The 21,871-nt window shown below is 40.2% G+C and overlaps 2 protein-coding genes across 5 annotated transcripts in view; one reads left to right on the top strand and one right to left on the bottom strand.

The window, feature by feature from the left end:
* Positions 1–15,148, top strand: part of LOC146371727 (protein EFR3 homolog B) — a 30,286-nt gene extending 15,138 nt beyond the window's left edge. For 3 of the 4 annotated variants that reach the window (XM_084952247.1, XM_084952245.1, XM_084952248.1), the window contains 19 exons: positions 2,345–2,466; positions 2,823–2,972; positions 5,526–5,660; positions 6,694–6,772; positions 7,228–7,363; positions 7,443–7,604; positions 8,725–8,836; positions 8,916–8,967; positions 9,294–9,466; positions 9,578–9,653; positions 9,840–10,001; positions 10,295–10,426; positions 10,504–10,571; positions 10,680–10,807; positions 11,433–11,524; positions 11,616–11,664; positions 11,868–11,974; positions 12,117–12,166; positions 12,298–15,148. In XM_084952247.1, the coding sequence (XP_084808373.1) occupies positions 2,345–2,466; positions 2,823–2,972; positions 5,526–5,660; positions 6,694–6,772; positions 7,228–7,363; positions 7,443–7,604; positions 8,725–8,836; positions 8,916–8,967; positions 9,294–9,466; positions 9,578–9,653; positions 9,840–10,001; positions 10,295–10,426; positions 10,504–10,571; positions 10,680–10,807; positions 11,433–11,524; positions 11,616–11,664; positions 11,868–11,974; positions 12,117–12,166; positions 12,298–12,403 (2,091 nt within the window). In that variant the 3' untranslated portion in view covers positions 12,404–15,148. The remainder of the gene's footprint in view (positions 1–2,344; positions 2,467–2,822; positions 2,973–5,525; positions 5,661–6,693; positions 6,773–7,227; positions 7,364–7,442; positions 7,605–8,724; positions 8,837–8,915; positions 8,968–9,293; positions 9,467–9,577; positions 9,654–9,839; positions 10,002–10,294; positions 10,427–10,503; positions 10,572–10,679; positions 10,808–11,432; positions 11,525–11,615; positions 11,665–11,867; positions 11,975–12,116; positions 12,167–12,297) is intronic. The other variant, XM_084952246.1, reaches the window with a different exon arrangement.
* Positions 15,149–16,201: 1,053 nt separating this feature from the next.
* On the bottom strand, positions 16,202–20,838 carry LOC146371726 (pro-opiomelanocortin-like). Its single transcript, XM_084952249.1, is given in 4 exon segments — positions 16,202–16,647; positions 16,650–17,334; positions 18,003–18,164; positions 20,524–20,838. Coding segments are annotated over 3 exon segments (834 nt in total). The 5' UTR covers positions 18,123–18,164; positions 20,524–20,838; the 3' UTR covers positions 16,202–16,618.
* Positions 20,839–21,871: the final 1,033 nt, after the last annotated feature.

Raw genomic sequence — 21,871 nt, 5'->3', positions numbered from 1 at the left:
TATATATTGTGTGTGTATGTAGAGCACATGCCTATGGGACAAAATCAGGCCCTTCTTAAAATTTAATCTGGCTGCCAGGTTGTAGCTCTGACCTGCATAGCCCTGTGCACACGACAAACTAAACAGACCTCCTCTGCACCCGCAAGTTAAAAAGCTGCATATGATAGAATGTAATAAAATGGAAAATTGAATCTAAAGACAGTTTCAAGTGAGGCCAGAGACTGAGTAGCTTACCTCTTTACTGAGTTTAAAAAGGCCCGTGTATTAATTTACCGTGAGACAATTTCTGTTACCAAATAATATAATTTGCAATGTTATTTGATGTTTGAAATCACACACCAGCAAAGACATGAAGACACAGGACAGAAGCTTCAAAAAGTCACTGAACTGAAAAGTGCTTTGAAACTCCTCCATGATATGTTTTGAGTACAATCTCAAAGTGATGAGGCTTGAAAGGGAAGTCTAAACTGTGCAATCAAAGATCTTTTCTTTGTTATTTTAATTAAACTTCCTATCCACCTGTCAAGCTGTGGTGTTCAGACCTGTGAACTAGGCTAGGTAAGACTTCCTGACATATGTGCAAAAACAAAATTAAAGTTTTATTGCATCAGGACGTATTTTGTTGTATTAAATGTGCTCAGTACTGCCAGTAGGTGTCAAATTCAGGCTTGTGAAACAGGTTGTTGTTAGTTGGCTGTATTGTACTGTTCTTATAGAGCCATAAAGCTGCGTGCACACTCATCACACAAGGCTTTGTGACTAAAGGCTGGTCAATTGTGGACATTCCTGGTTCTGGTTGCCTAGGTAACTATAATTTATTTACTACGAGGTCATATGTCACTCATTGGTAGCTGCTTCAGTCACTCCTCTGGGAATAAAAATGTTTATCTCTGTGCCCCCTTCTTTTCTCACACACACACACACACACACACACACACACACACACACACACACACACACACACACACACACACACACACACACACACACACACACATATGCTTTGCATCTCCAGAGGTTGTTTTACCTGTAGTTGCTTAAAGTCGCCAAATGCCCTTGGCTTTCTGTGACGCCTCCAGTGTGGACATTGCTTGAGATCTTCAGTTGTTCATTCAAGACTATATTTCAGTACATAAATGACGCTATACCTCTGCATGGTATACTAAGCACGAGGGCCCTGAGCATGTAAAAGTTCCTGCCCTAGTTCTGTGTGAATCACACAGAAGTGACACCATGTGTACAAACTGTAAACTACATTGAATTGACATAAATTACACAAATATTAAGACCAGCCAAAACCATGAGCAGCTGCCATACAGCTTCTGACTGTCTTTGTGTGCACAGTGTAGCTCATCAGAAGCAGGTCAGAGTCAGAGAGAAATAAATTAAAAGGAAGATTAAAGAGGTTATTACAACAGGACTTAAACTTGGCCAGATATTGTTGCACTCTTTCTCTGACTAAAACCTTCACTAAACCTTGTACTCTTGAGAAATCTCTAACACAGCCCTGAGCACCAGACCTATTGATTGTGTCAGCCTGCTTTTATTTCTTTGGAATCTGTGATTGAGATGAGGGAGGTTTTCTCTGTTTTCTATTGCCTCTGGTTTTGGACACTATGCTAAAATTCTATAACTAACTGAAAGCAATAAGAAGAGTTTCACCATAGTTGATACATTAATACCTGGAAGCTGCCCGTCATTACTGCCAGTAACACTGGGCAGCTTCCAGGAATCAACTGTGGCAGTAAATTGCTGCAGCAGCTGAGCGGCTTCACAGGAACTGTTATCGGCTCGCTTCATTTAATTTGAAGCGAGGATACTTCAAGGATACTTCATTAAATTTCAAAAACCACTCCATGCACTCATTCTCTACACAGGAAATGATTCAGCAAGGACGTCATTAGATGCTAATTTTCTTTGTGAGCGCTACACTTCTGTGTTACTTTGCATGGCATAATTATGATTTTCTGTATTGAGTTTTTATGGTGTAATTCTTAATTCACATAGTATCATGATCTGGCTTGATTCTAAAGAAATTCCGTTCATAATCTATTAATTGGAGAGTCGTGTGAAGCTAAATGTCAGCCTGTTTACTTGGTGACATTTTCTTGCCCAGTGGGAAAGCCTCCCTCTGCCCTGTGTTTTTCACTTTTAATCCTGTGTTAAGAGAGCTCTAGTTTGGCTTTAATTTAGCAGATATGCACCACTCAGATCTCAGGTTATTGGGCTTGGGCTTTTTAAGGAATGGGCATATTATTGTAAATCTTTTGGGCTGAAGTGTCTCTGTATGCGATTAAAACTGGATGTCTTTTTTCCCCCCTGTCTTACCTTCTTCTGTTGTTAGTTTGTAAAATTTGCCAACATAGAAGAAGATACGCCATCGTACCACCGCAGTTATGACTTTTTTGTGTCCCGCTTCAGTGAGATGTGCCATTCAGGCTATGAGGACCCAGACATCCGCACCAAGTACGTAACAGAGACGCTCGACTGCAGTAGAGATGGAGTTGTTAAATAAGTGCTATTCTGAGTCTACATGGGTAGTGTTTATTTTTAGTTTTTATTCCTTTTTTGGACATTTTCTTTTGTACACTTAAAAAAAATAAAAGAAATCTTAAGTCATTGCTTTCTATTGCTGAAAATAGACTGTAAAATCGTTTGACAAATCAAATATAGCTTTGACATGGAAAAAAAAAGAGAATAAAACAAAGCAATTCAAACAACAAAGCTAGGTACAAATATAATTTCCTAAATATGGTTACCTATTTATAGACCGAGTAACCAGTCAGATGGTTTCTGTGTGCGTGTGTGATTGTTGCTGTAAGGATCCGCATGGCAGGTATCAAGGGTCTGCAGGGTGTGGTGAGAAAGACAGTCAATGATGAACTGCAGGCCAATATCTGGGACCCTCAGCACATGGACAAGATTGTCCCCTCTCTGCTTTTCAACCTGCAGAGTGGAGAGCGTACCGAGAGGTGAGTGCAAACAATAAATTGCAAATGTGGACTGCATATGCAGCAGAGTAGATGTGCTCCATTAGCTTTTCAGTGTAACATATTATATTAAACATTAAACAGCTTAAATTTTGCAGCATAACCCTGTGGTATAATAACTACAGATGAGGCTTTTCATAGTGCTTAACTGGACATGTGGACTTCAGTGTAAGCGTTTCATAAAAATCATCTGGTCTATATCACTTCTGAAAATTGAGTATATGCAACCTCAGATGAACAATAATATATGACATATTACAGTGTGCTATTGTTTATTTAATACAAATTAAAACAAAATGCAGAAGCATTGTGTGAAAAGCACCCTTATTGCTTTTATAACAGTTAAGAGGGTAAGTAGCAACTAGCTCCTGCTAATAAATTTGATTATTTGCTCATCAGTGAATTTGAGAACCTCTATAAAGGCAGTGGTTTTGGCAGTCTGTAGGACTGAAGTGTTTGGCCAAGAGGGGAAGTTTTTAGCAGTGATCTTAGATAAGTAATTGCTGCCACCCATCAATAAGGCCATATCCAATCAATTTGAAGTCCTTCCTTCCACAGTGAGAAAGATTATTCACAAGTGGAAAACATTGAGGACAGTGGCCAATTGTCCCAGCAGTGGACCTCCCACCAATTTATTCAGCCAAGCTCAGAAAATCTGCAAAAAAACCTAAAGCTTAAATGTTGAAGTTCATGACAGTGCAAGGGTTACCAGGAGAAAGTCTTTTCTGTCTAAGTTGCTCACAAAGGAGCTTAAACACACCATTTAACGTGTGGAGAGAAATTTGTTGAGTTAACAGCAGCTAGTGTTGACCTGCCTGCCTTGGATAACACAATCCAGATACACGATAGCCAACTGGTGTTGTTTGTCTCACATTAGGCCATATTTGTCCTGGCTGTCTAGCCAGCCATCACCCATGTCATTCATCATCACTGTCATCACCGACAGCTCTGTTTCCCCTTTTGGACATCTGGTAACCCACCCAGAGCAGCCAAGAACAAGGAAACAAAGACATGTGATTCAGATTCCAAAGAGAATAGGAGTGAATGTGAAAGGAGGAAAAAGCATGCACAGAAATATTGCAATGGGTGAAGAATTAGAGCTCACAAACACAGAGGTAGAGAATGCCAGCAGCAGTCTGGAGTTTCTCTCTCTTGGCTGTATTACACATACTCAAATTCACTTTGACGTCAATGCCGAGATCTGAAAGTTAGGAAAGCAAAGAGGGAGGGCAGCAAAAAGAACATTGGGAGATCTGGTGAAGGATAGATAATGGAAATTAGAGTGATAGAAATGGGAGAGTTATTCAAAGACGGAGACAGACAGATTTATTGCAACAGGGAGTCACATTTCATTCTCAGCTTCTCTCTGCTCTGTGTGTTATCCCCCTGCTGTGCATCCTCATTTCCTCTCACACTGGGTCTAGCTTGTCATTACCCACAGCAATCAGTACAGAGCCTAATTACCTTACAGATGGGGCATTTTCAAATCACGTAAAGATCAGCTTTAGTCAACCTTCTGACAGCTGGGACTTAGTTTGGAAAGTTTATTGATGCAGATGACAGAAGCTCTCTGGACTTTGTTTTGTGTTTAAACTTCAAGAACACATGAGGATTGTTTTTAATGTATGTAGTTGCCTAAAAAAAACAGAAGCTTGTTGTTCATCTGAGGTATTTTTCAAATAGACTCATAAACAGCACATCTGAGATCAGGTAGCTATAGCTAAGTTCGCTTTTTCAAATACTGGTGATGCAAATTTGTCCTCACAGCAGATGTTTACTTGCGAGAGATTGCGCGGGATGAAACAACCTTTTTCTGCCACGATGCTTTGTAACCACTGAACAAATAAAGACACTTTAAACAGCATGATATTATTTTTTTTTCTGCAGCTGACAGAAAATATCACTGAAAAAACTCACTGACATCAGCTTGTGTGCTCTTGCTAGTTTAGTGTGTTTTACTTTATTTAATTTTTTTTAATTTTTGCGTATATTAGTTTTGAATACAAAAGATGGGGCAGGAACTCACATTTGCTCCACGGAAACAGCAGGCAAGATGAAAGAGTTAGGCTTTTAATAAATAATGTCATCATTGGTGGACTACCTGAGGCTAGTCAAGACCAAGATGGAGCTATGGCGGATGTTTTTAACTATGCATGAGAATGAAAAAGGGCTGGACACGAGAGCGAGAGACCACACGATTGACATGAAACGTTTGCGTGTACAAATTTGGACACAGACACGCAGTACGTAAATGCGTACAAACTGCAGACAAACTGCAGAGGGTAAAGTCAGCTCAGAAGCACAGCTGCAGAGATTCAGCCGTACAGACTGTGTTTGTGTAAGAAATAGAGCATTTGTTGAAATGTTATTATATTAAGTTAATTTCAGTGCCTTGCCTGTTCTCTGTTCTCTCTCTCTCTGTCTGCACCCTCCCAATTTGCCTTCTTCTGCCTCTCTCTGCTCGTCTCCTCCCTGCTTTTCCCCCCCCCCTCTCCTCTCCTTTTCTGCTTCCTCACCCTCATCGCTCCCTGCCAGCCGCTCTCCCTCTCCGCTGCAGGCATCAGAGAAGGAGAAGGAAAGCCCGGTGGAGCTGACGGAGCGCTGCTTCAGGGAGCTGCTTGGACGAGCCGCCTATGGCAACATCAAGAATGCCGTCACGCCCGTGCTGATGTGAGACAACCAAACAGTCGTATTCATAAGAAATAGCCTCTGTTTGTGATGTGTTCCTGCATGCGGTTGTGTGGTTTGTTTTTTTTTTTTTTTTTTTTTTTTTTTTAAACATAGTGAGTAAACTTGAAGACAACGCTGTATGTGAGGCGCATCTTAATCTTTACACTAATGGGCGCGTGGGGCTGTGACAAGGTCAATGCAAGGTGATGGAGTTGTTCTTGAATTGTGACTGCATGATTTGCAGATGGGACATTTAAATTCTATATTACTGCATTTATTTTTTCAAGACGTGATCTTATTTAAGTTTTTCTTTTTTGTTCTACCAATACATTTCTGATTTTCTTTTTTTTTGTATTTGAATTTATCCATCTTGGTTGTTCCTCCTGAAATTAAGTATTTTATCTGTCTTAGCCTTTTCCTGTCCCCACATTTGCCCATGTGCGGGGGCTGTGCAGGGGTGTTTTGGAAGTTGTGGCTGACCTTTTAGTTGGCAGGTACATAAGTTAATAGATTGGATATAACAGTATGAATATTTCAGGCCCTTGCAAATAGAGGTAAATGTTGACTACATTATGGGTTTTAAAAATGCCCAGTTTTAGGTACTTTGTAGTGCCTCAATGCCCTTTTCTTCATTTCTGTTCCCATGTCCTACACACATTTTCCTTGCACAGTTATATTTTACATTTATATTGTTAAGCAAATCCATTTTGAGTTATCTGTCAGTTTTAGTCTCAGCAGTCGTGTGCTCAGCTTAATTGCACATTTTCCACGTTCTATCAATGTCAGATTGAGAGAATGTTTTTAAGTATTTAATTACTTACTGTAAAGTGAACCGTATGTCATATTAAGTATTTATCTGTGCACTTCTAACTCCTTTTTTCAGTTTTACATTCATTCTTAAACCCAGACATGATGTATGCTGTCTGGACTAAATGCGGTCTTTATGCCTTACTGCTCTCCATCATCCCTACTGCTGTGTTATTACATCCTGTGTATCCAACCTGTTTCTCTTCCTCTGTTCATAACCCCACAGGCACTTAGATAACCACTCTCTATGGGAGGGAAAGACCTTTGCAGTGCGTTGCTTCAAGATCATAATGTACTCCATTCAGGTGAGTGATACACTGCCATGATATCCTTCACAGCCTTACCCTCGCCTCTTTTCTCTGTCTCACACTCTGATGACTTCATTACTAGGTTGAAATGGAATCTGGAAACATTTTGTATGAATTTTTGACCACCATGTTTTTTTTATCTTTGCAAGTGGTTATTGCACATTTTAGTGGTGCAAAGAAGAAATGTGCTTCAATATTCATGAAGTTCTCACTGATTTCAATTTGGGCTTGTTCACAGCTGTGGTGCATTTTGGGCATGAATGAAAAATGCAAACGGAGTAATGCACTTTATCACCAATATTCAGTTTTTAGTTTGCCATTTAATTAAGCGTATTACTTCAGTACAACAGTTTTCTGTCACTTTCTCTCTCACTCTTTTTTCTTTTCTGTATTTTTCTTTTTTTCAAGACAGGTCAGTAATTTCCTCTGTTCTTTGTTTTTTTTTCTTTCAGTCCCAGCACTCGCACTTGGTAATCCAGCAACTTCTCGGTCACCTGGATGCGAACAGCAAGAATTCAGCCACGGTGCGAGCTGGGATAGTGGAAGTCTTGCTGGAAGCAGCTGCCATTGCAGCCAGTGGTTCTGTAGGTAAGCTGCAATCCTCCAAGTTCATGTCAAGTCATAAACACATAGTGTTTTTTTTAAACCATAAACTGTGTATTTGCAGGTCCCACAGTGCTAGAGGTGTTCAACACCCTGCTGCGGCAACTTCGTCTGAGTGTAGACTACGAGCTAACCGGCTCATATGACGGCAGCACCAACATCGGCACTAAGATCATCAAAGCTCATGAGGAGAGGCAGCTGCAGGAGGCTGTAATCAGGACCATTGGTGAGTCTGAGTGCTTTGTATTTGTTAGTGAGGGAGTCTTTAGTAGATGTATGTGCAAGTAGTAATTGTTATTACTAGGTATGTGTGTGACTATATGTGTGTGGATTGCTGCAGATGCTATTTGGCAACAGAATATTAGTTGGTTATATTATTATTAACTAGTATGTTCCCATGCTCCAGCATGGTTTGGCCTGTTTTTGCTGTTATTAAATGATAGGATGCTTTTATAATGTGTTGTGTGTAGGTGCATTAAAGCAAAAAAACAAAAACAAAAAAAATCACAGCCCATTTTAGCCTGTTGTTGCATGGTTGCCATGCAACCATATAGCGTCATAATATATCACGCATAGTTTCTGTATATATACTAGTTGTTACTGCTGTAAAATAAAAATGATGTAATACTTTTAAAAGTTGTTACAGGAGCATAAATGCTAAGAACAGGTCATTTTAGCCCATTGCTAGGTGGTTGGTTGGTAGGTAGAAAATATCTGGTATACATAAACCTTCAGGGGCCTGAAATATATCTGTAAGCTGACCCTAGCACTGCTGACATTAGCAAACAATCAGAATCAAAATACTTTAATAATCCCTAAGAAAAGTATGTAAAGATATCCACATGATTGAAAAGAAAGCTATTAAAACACGCGAACACTCTTAAGTACAAAGTAAAGGACAAAGAAATAAGTAAGAAAAAAATTAAAGTAAAGAGAAAAAACAGGAGCAACTGAAACAGGCTGCATGCTGGTTGATGCATGCTCACTGAGTTTCAAATAATCTGATATTGTGTGCTGGTTGGCTACACATTTCAGTGACATTTAGAGTGCTTCTTGATTATTGCAGTGACTAACAGTTTCAAATGGTGTTTAAATTACCTAGGTAATATTTGTGTAGGCAGTGTTTAATGTCGCCTATTTAATTAAACTCACTTTGAACTCTTCTGAGTGTTTTCCTCTATCCAGGCTACTCCGCTAGTCTTGTTCTTTTTCTCCTGTTTAAACAAATAGTAAATGAGTCCCTTGGAGGATTCCTAATTACTAATATAGATTTTTTTCTTTTCTTTTTTCTTTTGTTGAACATTTTATTTCATTTGGTACAAACTGTCTGGTTCTGTCTCTTTCAGGTTCATTTGCCAACACTCTACCAACTTACCAGAGATCAGAGGTCATGCTCTTCATTATGGGAAAGATCCCTGTTCCTGGAATTCACCTTACTTTGCCCTCCTCGGACTCTGGGTAAGTTGACTCAAACAGTATTCACCTGTATGTTGGTAAACTTAAGGGCACAGTCTTTATTTGCTGTTTGTAATTCCAGGCCTGAGGGTACCAGGATGATTCAGGTTATGTTACTCAAGTCCTTGGTCCAGGTAAGTTATCATTTCTCAATGATTTAATTTTTAAGAAACTTGTGGATCTTCATGAATTTATAAAGACTGACACGAAATGCGTATTTCACCACATGATTGTAAAATCAGTGGCCTTGTTAGGCTTTATGGGCAAGTTCTTGATCTTTGCTAATGAAAGTCTCAGAAGTGTCACTTAAACTAAGATAGTTTGTGACACTGTCACAGCATAAGAGTCTCTCAAGTTATTGCTAACTTGTGAAATTATAACCACACTGCAGTTACCTTGATGTTCCAGTGCATGTTCAGTTTTGTAAACTATGTGTGGGATTTGATCATCCCCCTCGTAGGTAACGGCAGGCTTCCAGACTACCAACATGCTGACAGCGCTGCCCAGCTCTTTCTTGGAGCCCCTGTTGTCCTTCTCTCTAACCGAGGATCCAGAAGTCCGTCTGTTGGTGCTCCAAATCCTCCTCAGTCTCATTGACAGGCATGAAAACAGGCCCAAGTTTGCCAATATGAGGTGTGTGATTGTTTTTGCAGGAAGATTGAAGGGCTGAAGTGTTTTTATACTTCCCTTATAAACCCATACTTCAGTTACAGTTTGTGTCTCTTTGGTCTTCTTTCTGTGTAGCAGCATCTCGGACATCTCTGTGCTGAAGCTCAAAGTTGACAAGTGCTCCAGGCAGGACAATTTATTCATGAAGAAGGTAATTTTTTTAATTTATTTAGTTGACAACCTGTTCCGCCTGCTGAACAACATCCCTGTGAATTATGTAAATTCACATAAACATTAAATATTTATTTTAAAATAATTTTGACAATAAATCTTTACACCAATGTATCTGCACTAGACATTTCGAGTTCCATTTACCCTGCGTTTCATCCATTCACAGCATGGCCAGCAGCTATATCGCCACATCTACCTGGGCTGCAAGGAGGAGAGCAGTAGCCGGGAGCACTACGAGACCCTCTTTGCCCTGTTAGGTCTTCTCAGTGTAGAGCTGGCCAATGAAGAGGTGGTGGTGGACCTGATTCGCCTCGCACTTGCCTTGCAGGTATAAATGTAGAGTTTTAAGTAGGCTGTTTATTCCCCGAGCTGCATTTATCTACTACATTTGTACTACAAGATGAAAAATATCCTAATCGCGGCTTAGAAAGCGTCAGTTTCACATGTATCATTTCACAAATGACACTGACCATCAGCTGTAACACTGGGACAGTGTCATAGCTGATGGTTTTAAATTTAAAAAAAACTAAAACGACCAAACATTACAAGATGAGAACAAATCCCTCCATCCTTCTGAGGTAGGGTGTTTCACAGTGCGGTGTCTCTCTGTTTCCTTTCCAGGATCTGGCTCTGTCCACCGACGAGGCTCTGCCTGTTTATAACCGCTGTGCTGTGCATGCCCTTGTCGCCGCCTACCTCAACCTCATTTGCCAGCTCACCACCGTCCCAGCCTTCTGCCAGCACATTCACGAGGTGTGTGTCTGAGCCTCTTTGCGTGTCTGTGTTTTAATGCTAACTGTTTGTTTATGCCCTGACTCTCTGCCTTTCAGGTAATTGAGGTGAGACAGAAAGAAAGTCCTTACCTTTTGCCCGAGGCCGTCTTTGTTGACAGTCCAAAGTATGTACCAGCGGTGTACTGCAACCCACAAGTGTTTAATTTGATATTCAGATACACAGTAATAATTTTAAATTCCTGCTTTTGAATGCAGTTTATTTTTATTCCTAGATTGCATTCTTCACTGGACAAAGTAGAAGGAAGTGTTTTGTTCCTCCAGTCAAAGATCACAGAGAGCCTTGGAGGAAGTGGTTATAATACAGAGAGACTTGCCACACCTTATGTCCCTCAGTATACTGGTAAGGAGTCTAAAACTAGTCATTCGGATGCAAAGGTCTTAATTTCTCTGTTTTTTTGTTTATATTTTCTCTTTTTTTCATGTCACTGTGCCAGCAGCAGCTGAGATTGTGAGCATTGTGTTTTCAGGTTGATGATGAATTATCTTTCCATTTGTTCATCCCTTCTATTCTTGAGAAAATTGCTTTAAAATTTGGTTGTCAAAGTTATTCGCTTGGACTTGAAGATGGACCCAATACATTCTGGTGGTTCCTGAGGATCACTGTGACCTCACAAAAAGAGGTTTTTAGCCATAACTCATGAATTCATATAACAATTATTAGAAACATTCACAAAGATGTCTTGTAGGAAAAGTGATGAAGTCATGACATTTTTTATTCTAAAGGTCAGCCTTACTATAATATAATACTCTTCTATTATTTAAGAAAAGGGGAGATTGTTACCATATTTCATATTTGGTCAGATGGTCTGAGTTGGTGCCATCAATCCTCTGTACCCACCTTGAAGCTGTATTAACACTGTGCAGAGTATGGACAGCATGACTCCGGGGGTTTGCAGAGGCATATGAACATGGGGTGAAAAAAGTTATTGAAAAAACGCAATAAATTTTCTGCACTCTGCTTCCAGATGAGGACCGTCTGTCCAAGAGAAAGAGCATCGGTGAGACCATCTCACTTCAGGTGGAAGTTGAGTCCCGAAATAGCCCAGAGAAGGAAGAGGTGAAAAAAAAGACTTCACAACCTTGTACCCTGTACCCTCAAATGTACCCTGTACAAAGATGTTAACATAGATTCTTGTTCTGGTCTGCAGAGGACTCCAGCAGAGGAGATCACATTTGAAACCCTGAAAAATGCCATTGGTAAATCCACTCTCTCCATTTGCAAAGCCCTTTTTATTAGTTTACAATGATGGATTGATGTTCTAAATGTTGACGTAATTTACCAAAGCATGACAGCAGGGAACAAATACAAACTACTTTTGTATAAAGTGTCCGTGAACTTTGCCTTGATGTTTTCACTTTGAGGCACACGCTACATAATATTGCTTTTTGTCTCCCTCTAGTGGACAGTGTGGGTATGGAGGAGCAGGAGAGGGAGCGGAGGAGACAAGTGGTGGAGAAGTTCCAGAAGGCCCCCTTTGAGGAGATAGCTGCCCACTGTGGTGCCAGGGTATAGACCCCTACCCCGTTGAAAAATAAAAAAAAAACCTGCTTGTGTGTGTGTGTGTGTGTGTGTGTGTGTGTGTGTGTTTTTTTTTTTTTTTTAAGAAGGTCTTAAATGTATTGTTTTTGATGTCTTCTGTCCCTTATAGGCCACACAACTGCAGAGCAAACTAAATCAAATCTTTGAGATCACAATCAGGTAAGGGACAGAGCTTTGGGATGGGAGTAGTCAATAATAATATGGATGGCAGTCATTCTGACTAACAGGAGAATACCTGCATTTTTATGTTTTGGAACTAACTGCTTTGTTTTCTTCCTCTTTCTGTTCAGACCCCCTCCCAGCCCATCTGGAACCATTTCATCAGGTTACGGCCAAAGCCAGAGTCGATCTGTACCCATTTACGAGATGAAGTTTCCTGACCTATGTGTTTACTAAACCACAAAGTCTTCAGCAACGTAAGCGTACAGTAGAGCCTTCAAGGACAGAGAAAAGATTTGAAAGGGCAACCGATCCTCACTGTAAAATCGTCTTGACCGTGGAATCAAACAGCCACATTGCACGTGGGACAAACTCAGCCGTAACTAAAGAACACCTCTTAGCTGTCTGAGATTTTATTTTAGCCTCTGATTGCAACAAAAACAAGCTCACCAGTGTCTATATTGAGCAGGAAAACAAACGTATTTCACTCACTTCTACTGCATCAGTTACTCATCCCTAGAGACTGGTTAGGGACCCCTGGCAGCCAGCGGCCTATTGGGAATGATATGCAATCCCCGATCGGTTGGCGAGTGGTTGCTGGAAATTGATGGCACTTGCCTGGTGAAATTGGTTGCAAAGAGAGTTCACCTTCAAATAAAAGTTGTGCCTAAGCGCTGAAGCCAACATGTTTCAAAAGGTGCAGCTTTTACTTTGAAGACAATTTCATAGCTGCTTAGTAAGTAGTTGGCGAGTGTTTGCAGATAAGCTGGTGTCTTCTGTGCAAACTAAAGACAACCTCCTGCATCTGCCACCAACTACTTGCTGGCACTTTGCTGGCATATTCATTTCTCCCTAGCAGCCGGTGGTCTCCAGGTGGTCTCAAGATGGTCTCCAGGTGGTCTCAAGATGGTCTCCAGGTGGTCTCCAACCAGTCTCTAGGCCTGTGTGACTGGGGACTGGGATGTCTGTAGAAACTCCACTGGTTGGATTTTCAAATTAGAAATTGTCAAGAACTGTGAGGGGAAAACTTGACCGACTGGATGTTATTTATTGTCTTGAGAATGAGTTGAGTAGTCGCATGCCTGCGACTGGAAACTTTTTGATAGCACTATTATTCTTGTGCATTTTTTTTAAACTTGTTTGTCTCTTCCAGGGTGCCATACTACCTTTGATCACAAAATTAGATTGCTAGACTGCTTATTAATATTATTATTATTTTTATTTTTTTCAATTGTTTTTATGACCAGAAAGAGTGTTTGTGGAAACTGAAACATTTTAATTTACTTGATTGTATTTGTGTGTATGTCTGATTGTTGTATAGACATAAAGGTAATTATCCTCATCTCCCATGCCACTTAGCTGCTGAGCATCCATCTTTTAGGCTTTATTGTAGCTTGGTTTTGCCTTCTTAGTGTTACCCAGAAGTGCTTTTTTGCCTCTTTCTTTTTCTTTTACCTAAATATTAATCTATTTAGTTAAAACACATTGCACCAGTCATGACCACACTAAAGGATTTACAGCAATGTTTACCAGATCAAATGCTAAAAAAACGTTTATTTTTCTCCCCTTTCCATATAAATGTGTACATACAGAGGAATATATAAATCTTTAAGCTGATGTACAGCATAAGGATGTTAATGTGCGTGTGTATATATACTGTATATTCTAATTTTAGACTGCCTCTGCACTGGTTGTGTTCATAGATAAAAGAGAAATCCACTTAGTATTCAGATAGACAATGTTAAAATCTCCAATAAGTAACCAGCAGCACGTGAAATTCTAACATCTGAGCAGCCCACAGGAGAAATTTGCATCATCTCAAGGCCAGTATGTCACAGCGACTAATAAAGGGTTACCGAGGCAATGCTGGAAAAAAATAATTTTCAGCTTTACTAAAACAGGTTTCATTACCATCACCCTGACCTGCATTGTTACCATTTACATTCTCAGTCCTGCTGGAATGAGTTTGCACTATGATTTTTTTTTTACTATACCGCAGCTTTTTCAGCTGCATGTCTCAGCAAGATTCAAAAACATCTAAAAGCCCAGTGTGTGCACAAACACACACACACAGGTATAACAACAAGTATGATGGCAATAATTTGTCAAGAGTCTGGCTAACACGGTCCAACTGTAGGTAGCAGATCATGTTTGTGCGTTTTTAAATTGTACCTGCTGTTGTTGTGGTGCTGTGATGGTTCAGTTTTGTGACATTTTTAAGAGACCGCCCCTCACTCTCTCTCCCTCTGTGCTGCTTCTGTGAGTGAACCACACCCGTTCCAGCCATTTTGCTACCATCTCGTTCAGGACAGAAGACGGTGTCTAGTTCATCCCTGTCATGAGCATTTCGACTGGCTCTTCTTTTGTTTTTTCTGTTTTTAAATGTCATGTCCTGTGTATATCCGTGTCAGCACATGCCAGTGTATGTGATCGTCTGTTCACGTTTACCCCTTTTTGATCAGTGCGTGAGTGAGCGTATTTATGTCTGTGCTAACGCTCGTACAGGTGTGTGCGTGTCTGTGTCATCATTACCGAAGACCAAGCTCTCCAGACGTGGTTTACAGTTCTGTCCAGTGACTCTTTCTACCACGTTAATGCAGAAAAAGCTACTTAAGAGCCGTGTGCAGCTGTCTAAACCTTCCAGTTACACCTTGTAAAATTGTGTTTTCAGCATCTTGAACTTGGCAGTGAAGACCTGTAAATCTATCAGTCCGCGTGTCGTCATTGCATCGCGTAATGTAATATTAACTGACGGTAATCCAAACTTACTTTTTGTCATTACATGTCTGGTTAATAGCTCTGTTTTACAATTTAGTGCTGTAGGTCAAATCTATTCTGTGAACTTTGCACTTTAAAAACTGGAATACCTAGTGAGAAAGGCAGCTTTTACATGGAGAAAATGCCTTATGCGTGTCATACCTGACTTTGCATGCTAGTGGATGTTACCGTGTTGTAGAATAAATTTATCTCTAACCATGAAAAGTCTGTCCTCGTTTTAATTTGCCTGCTGATGGAAACTCTCTGAGACGAAGAAGGGGATCATCGTTTGGTAAAAACCACGTCGACTCATTAAATCCGGCACCACTGTTCACCGAGTCGCAGTATTCAAAGTAATGTTTAATTCAATTACCTCCTGTTGAGGTCATCTGAGTACGTGATCCATCTCCCAGCACATGAGTAGCACATTTTTCCTATACTGTAGCATTTTCAAGGATCTGAACTTACAAGCTCAAATTCACGTCACACTATTATGTATTCTGAGCCTGATGTCACAGTCAGCTATGAAATTAAACGGTCTGAGAATTAAGAATTAATTAAGCAGCTGAAGCTCAGAGTAGTGCTGATTTTCTGTGGTTATGCTTCAGGTCCAGTGGGTGGCAGTCTCAGTCTTGCTGCATTTTCATTAAACTTATGCACAATCATTCATGGACTCTTTAAGTCCTAAAAAAATAAGAAATTATTTATCTCATTCTATTATAATGGGTTAATGCAGATGGTATGAAGGATTTCATGTATCCATACTGGTGACAGTGGAGCTGAATGAGTCTAGTAGAGAAGGTGCTCCACTGCTGTCCAGTAAAAGATGCTCAAATCATTACCTCTGAATAAAGGATACTCCACCATATCCACAAGTTTAAAAGAAACTCAAACTCACCTTGTTGTTAAAAACTTTTAAATCCTGTTTCTTGTATTTTATCAGTCTTAATATTCAGAATTTTGTCCATTCTGCTTCACCTAAATCCTCAGATTTGTCTAAAGACACAGTACTGGGTATTGAGTCACCCCTCGTGTCTTCATAGTTTGTTTGTTTGTTTGTTTTTAAGTGACCTTGAGCAACATTTCTCCAGGCGTTCAGATCTTATTTATTTATTTTTTTATTATGTTTTCCTTGTTAAATTGGGTTCCAGTTAGTTCAATGTATTAAAAATGCCCTATAACGCAGTTTGACAGACATAACAACTCACACTTGATGAGAGCTCACAACTTGTCAGCTCTCATCAAGGTTTTGCTTAATAAATGACCTTAGGCAGAAGATTCCATGTATTATTTGCCACAAACAGGATCTTTAATATTATTTTTTATTTACATAAAGACATGACTTTTTAAAAACTGTCTCAATAATTTATTTCCTTACAGTCACCTTTGACCTCGCTGTGACGGTCACTGTTCAGCTTGATTCTTCATAAAGTTAAGATGAGTATGCTCTCAGAATGCTTTGGATTCGAGGCCAAGAAGTTGAAGGCAGTCAGTGGGTGCGTCAGTGTTTTTATTCAGCACAACACTGCCTAGCTTAGGTTTTAATGAGAGAAACTTTGGCCCGTGAAAGACATTCAATAACATGCTAAAAGATAGCAATAAGTTTGTGTAATTTAAAATTAAGACATGTGGTTACTAACATGCAATGGCTATTTGACTCTCTGAGCTATCCGCCTCCCCTGCTGAATCTTCCATTTATCCCATTATTCTCTTCACATCTTTAAAATGTTCCTGAAGAACTTGGCCAGCTGCCCCTGAGGTTTCTCCTCCCACGGCTTCATAAAGCCGCCGTTACGTTTGGATGCAGGTGGGCTGCCCCATCTGAAGTGACTCATCTTATAGGTCCTATCTTTCCTCTCCTGCAAGCTCAAGGGGCTTTGTGATTTGGAGCTGTCCCTGGCCCTCAGCAATCCCTGATTTTCATTACTTCCTGCATCAATGTCCCCCTCCGCTTCATCTTCGCTACTGCTCAGCTGTCTGCGAGCCTGAAAGGGAAAACGGCCCTCAGACGAGCTTCCTCCTTCCAGAGAAGAGGCAAAGACTTTAACAGGTCGGCGTTTACGGCCCGAGGGCTTCCCCCAGCGGAAGTGCTCCATTGAATAGGAGCGTCTCTCGTCACTGCGGGCCTTCAGCTTTGGCTCTCGCATCTTAAGTCCTGCTGGTTTGCCCCAGCGGAAGTGCTCCATTCTGTAGGAGCGCCTCTCGTCGCTGCGGGCTTTCAGATCTGACTCGGATATTTTGTCATGGGAAGCCAGTGTGGCTAGAATAACTCTGAGTAAGAGGTCATCAGCATAATCATCATCACCACCACCACCACCACCAGCATCAGCATCACTGTCAACCTTCAGGGCCAATACACTGAGCTCTGGGATTTCAGTCTGGATCACAGACATGCAGAGGTGAACACAGTCCTGTGTGGAAGAAATGGCAAAGATAATGTCATACAGAGCAGGAAGACTTGAAGTTCTCTGACAGCTGCTGGTGAAGTCATAAGACTTGGCATGACAGGAAAAAATCCCTGAAACCAACAACAAACAAACAAACAAAAATTCCCTTTATTGCTTACGGGTGTCAAAAATTACAGATGGCTTTTCTAGGTTTTAAATTTAGTGTTGCATTGATAAAATAACTGCAGCTTGTTCTGTATCCAAACACACCCACTTAAGGCTATTATCACATGGACAACTCAAGAAACAAGAAATTTCTTACATTTAAGGACTGTGACTCATCTTTTCAGCTTTCACATCAACTTATTTGTCAAAGAATGAAATTGTTCACTATCACCACAGATCTCCTGGCTTTGCCGGGGGGAAAGGAAGTAATGTTATATGCTCTGAGTTTTAAATTTCCATTTTCTAAGTACTCGTCACCTTGACACTAACAAAAAAAAAGATTTGTGGAAGCGATAATTTTGATTAAAATGTAAGGTTTACTTACATTTGATTTGACCAGATTCCATTAAATATAATGTTTTACATTGCACTTATGGATGAGATGAAAATGTGCAACATAGGGCTCCGATAAGTTTTCTTGGCCAGTGATGACGATCTAAAAGAAGAGGCAGGGCTGTTCGACCTACCAGTATCCTCGCCTTGTTGCTCAGGTCCCTGCAGATGGAGTTGTCCCAGCATATTGACTCAAACCCAGGGATGCACACAAATGCCATCACCGCCACCAACAACCAGCACTGGCACACCATCTTCAGCCCGGTGCACAGGACACCAACTCGACTGGGGTGGAGCTGCAGAAGTGAAGCCACAGTGGGGAAAGCTTTGAGTCTCAGCAGACAAAAATATTCATTAGTCATCTTGAAATGTTATTTTGTGAAGAAATACAGTAGGTGTCTCTTAATAATTGCGCTTGCGTAACACTTTCCGCCCGTCCTTATGTAACGTGACGTGTTTGAACACTACCTTCGAAATAGCCAGAGAGCCGAGCTTTTGTAGCTGGTGTGTCATGAACTTAAACACGTGAACTTAAACAACAATGTTCTCTTTTTGGTGTTTGTTTATCAGGAGCACATGTATTTTATTTTGAAGGTGTCAAACATGTGGCAGTATTTTTATTTTTATTTTTCAAAGGATGAACCTTCAGCACTGAGGACGGAGTGAAAATGATCAGCAGGACTGATGAGGTTCAAAACAGAGGAGGGACAGGGCAGGGTCTTTTGTTCCTTTGATGGGTTCATTTCATTTGAGATTTAGACTGAAAATATATGAAGATAATAGATTTGAAGATTTTTTTTTAAAATGATGATTTAATTTACCTACAGCTAAGGCCCTGTATGAAAAAGTAATTGTCCCTAATCTTAATAACTGGTGTACCACCCTTGGCAGCAAGCGAAGCATGAACTAGCAATGAGCCTTTCACGTCACTGTTGAGGAATTTTGGTCCACTCTTCTTTGCAGAATTGTTTTAAATCAGACACATTAGAGGGTTTGCCTGAACAGTCTTTTTAAAGTCATGCCAAAGCATCTTAGTCTGATTTAAGTCCAGGCGCCGACTAGGCCACCCCCAAACCCTTCCTTTAGGTTTTTTTCAGAGGTGGACTTGCTTGTGTGTTTAACTCAAGTGTGGTTGGGCTTCAAGACATGAACTGATGGCCTGACATCCACCTTCAGGATTTTATGTTCGGGAAGCAGAATTCATGGTTCTATCAATTTTCCAGATCCTGAAGCAACAAAAACCATCACGCTACCACCACCATGTTTGTCTGTTGATATGATTTTCTTTTTATTTAATGTTGTGTTAGTTTTACATCGCACATAACAGGACTCTAACCTTCCAAGAAAAAAAAAAAAAATTTTTCAGTCCACAAAATATTTTCCCAGAATTCTTTGGGATCATCAAGATGTTTTTGGGGAAACAATGCATTTTTATATTAATGTGGGTTATATTTGCCCAATATTAAAAAAATATGTGATGTTGTGAAAGTGTGACAAATATGCAAAAACAAAAAACTGAATGAAAACAAAATCAGGCAGGGGGGCAAATACTTTTTCACAGCACTGCACTGTTCTCTGTTTGCAGAGAGCAACCAGCTGGGATCCTGATGTCACTGTCTACCGCTGCAAGGCTGTGTTATTCTACTGCCAATAAATTTAAGCTTCCTTTTTTGAAAACACAAGGAACTATGAAGCAACTTTTGTCATTCAGCAACAGGATTGCAATGTTTTTTTCAGTCTTGACTAATTGAAGACAGATGTAGCTACGTTGACACCACCCAATGGGTTGTGGAGTTCTGCTTTGAAGCTTTCAGATGAGCTTTTTTTCTGTCATCATCTTAGTTTTGAAATCGGACGCAATAAATAAAAGTGGATTTGACCAAACTGCATGCTAAGACATTAGGGAGCTCTCTGTCTTTCTTTCTTTCTCTCAGCCTGTTGCAGCGTACAGACTATAACTGGGTTGAGAGAATAGAGAGAACAGTATTGCTGCTTGTGTTCAGGGACAGCCAAAGGAAATGTTAATAATTCTGATAAAGGACTTCCTTTCAGACATACATTTCTAGCAAGGATTTCACAATAGACCCTAAAATTCTTTCATTTTCTGAGCTCAGAGTTGTTTTCCTGCCTGGAAACCAAGCAGGAAAAAAATTTATCTAATTGTCTCAATAAAACTTAACAAAAATACACAACAATGACAACAATAAGTACTTTTTGAAGTGCGCTACTTTATTGAATATGAACAATTTGGTTATTCAAGTCATGAGGATGAAAGAGTGAGTCCTCGGTGAGCCATTGTCTTTGCGAGTCTGGCAGAGACTCGTCTTCCTACTGAATGACTCACAGCTGAGCTGTGCTCTCCACAGACATACTCCGATAAAAGAGGCATGAGCGCTGCAATCAAAATAAATTCAAAATTGTACGTGTGAAATGATTTCTATTGTTTTGTAAGTTAGATCACCTTTTGTTTACATTAAAGGAAAGCTGAATTCATCATAACTGTGTATCCTTTGCTGCAAGCACATCATATAAAATAGTAGAAATTCCCAAATCCATGAATAAGGGAGTTTAGCAAATAAGTTAATTTGAGCTCATCCAACAAGTCATGCCAAACAAGCAAGTTAAAAAAAAAAATCATATAAATATATTTGTTACCTTTTTCAGATGCTTTCTCTCCTCTTGCTTTTGTCACTCCTTTTGTCCACAGATCCTCCAGACTGGTGACTCTAAACTGTGGTCCCTCTCCTCCTCTCCTGCTTTCTCTCTGCTCTTTGAGAAATGCTCAGTAGGAGAGGGTCTGCTGTTGCTTCCTTAAGGGAGGAAAGCTCTTTTTATAGACATGTGAAGTAAAGCGTCTCAAGGCCTCGGGGTGTGATTGAGGTAAAGAGTCTCCTGCTCCTTCTCTTGATGGGGAGGAGTCGTGCATTCGTGGAGTTTTGCGTATGGTATGTTTAAAGGCTTCCCACACACTTTTTAATCAATAGCACGGTTGGCTTCATCAGGCGGGTGATGAGGCTGTGGTTAACTGGTTAACTTCCCCCCCTCTTTGTAATCCTCCTCTGATTGCGACACAGTCTTGAAACCCTACAAGTATCCTGGATTTCTTGAAAGCATGTTTACGTTATCGTATACTGATAAAAAAGAAACACAACTGCTGTTCATTAGCGGACCCATGTCCACGCTTTAAATCCCTCAAAGGTCAGCCCTAATCACTGACATCATTACCCTCTGAGCAACAGTGAAGGGTGCTAATCGATTTGACTGATTGGATCGTTTCTCTGTGGTTCTCGTTTTGACAAGGTGTGCATGTATCCCTGCGTGAAAACTTCATCATGAGGACCTGACTCACTGTTTGGACGTCACGAGTGGAGCTCAAGTGCGGATGATACACACAAACAAAGAAATAAACACACATGGTGCTTTTAAAACGGAAATATTGTGCAACTGAAGCTTTAGTTCCAGTGCCAAACACATTCTGCCGCTCGTTTACTGCAGGGTTAGGTGCACAAGGACAAGCCACACAGAACAGCACAAGTGGAGAACAAGCGCCCATTGTAAGAGATATAGAACACTTTCCTTTCATAAACCGGCCTATCTCCAGCTATTTGTTAGTATTTTATAGCTGAAAGGACACAGTGAGTGAAAAATGAGAAAGAAGATAAAAAAAAAAAGGTCTATTATATTGAATTACATTACATTACCACAATGCATGTGGGTCAGGTTGCTGTGCTCAAAGTCAGAGATATGTGCCTGAATTGACCGTATTGAGGATACCTCCTCTGACTGCCATCATACAAAGCAAGAGTAGAAAAAAAATGCACATATCGTGACCTAATTATGTCTTTGGCTATTCTTAATATAAGCATCCACAGTCTGCCCCCTTCAACTACTCATCAATAAGCAACAGTCTTTTCTGACTACCTGCAAACATGTGAACTATTACTTTATGGTACAGTTAAAACAGAAAAATCAGCCCAAATGACATTAAAATTATACGTTATTG

This window comes from Perissodus microlepis, chromosome 15, assembly GCF_051167445.1.
Source record: "Perissodus microlepis isolate ML-2025 ecotype Zambia chromosome 15, ASM5116744v1, whole genome shotgun sequence".
Taxonomy (NCBI): Eukaryota; Metazoa; Chordata; class Actinopteri; order Cichliformes; family Cichlidae; genus Perissodus; species Perissodus microlepis.
This window is presented reverse-complemented; position numbering and strand designations above follow the sequence as displayed.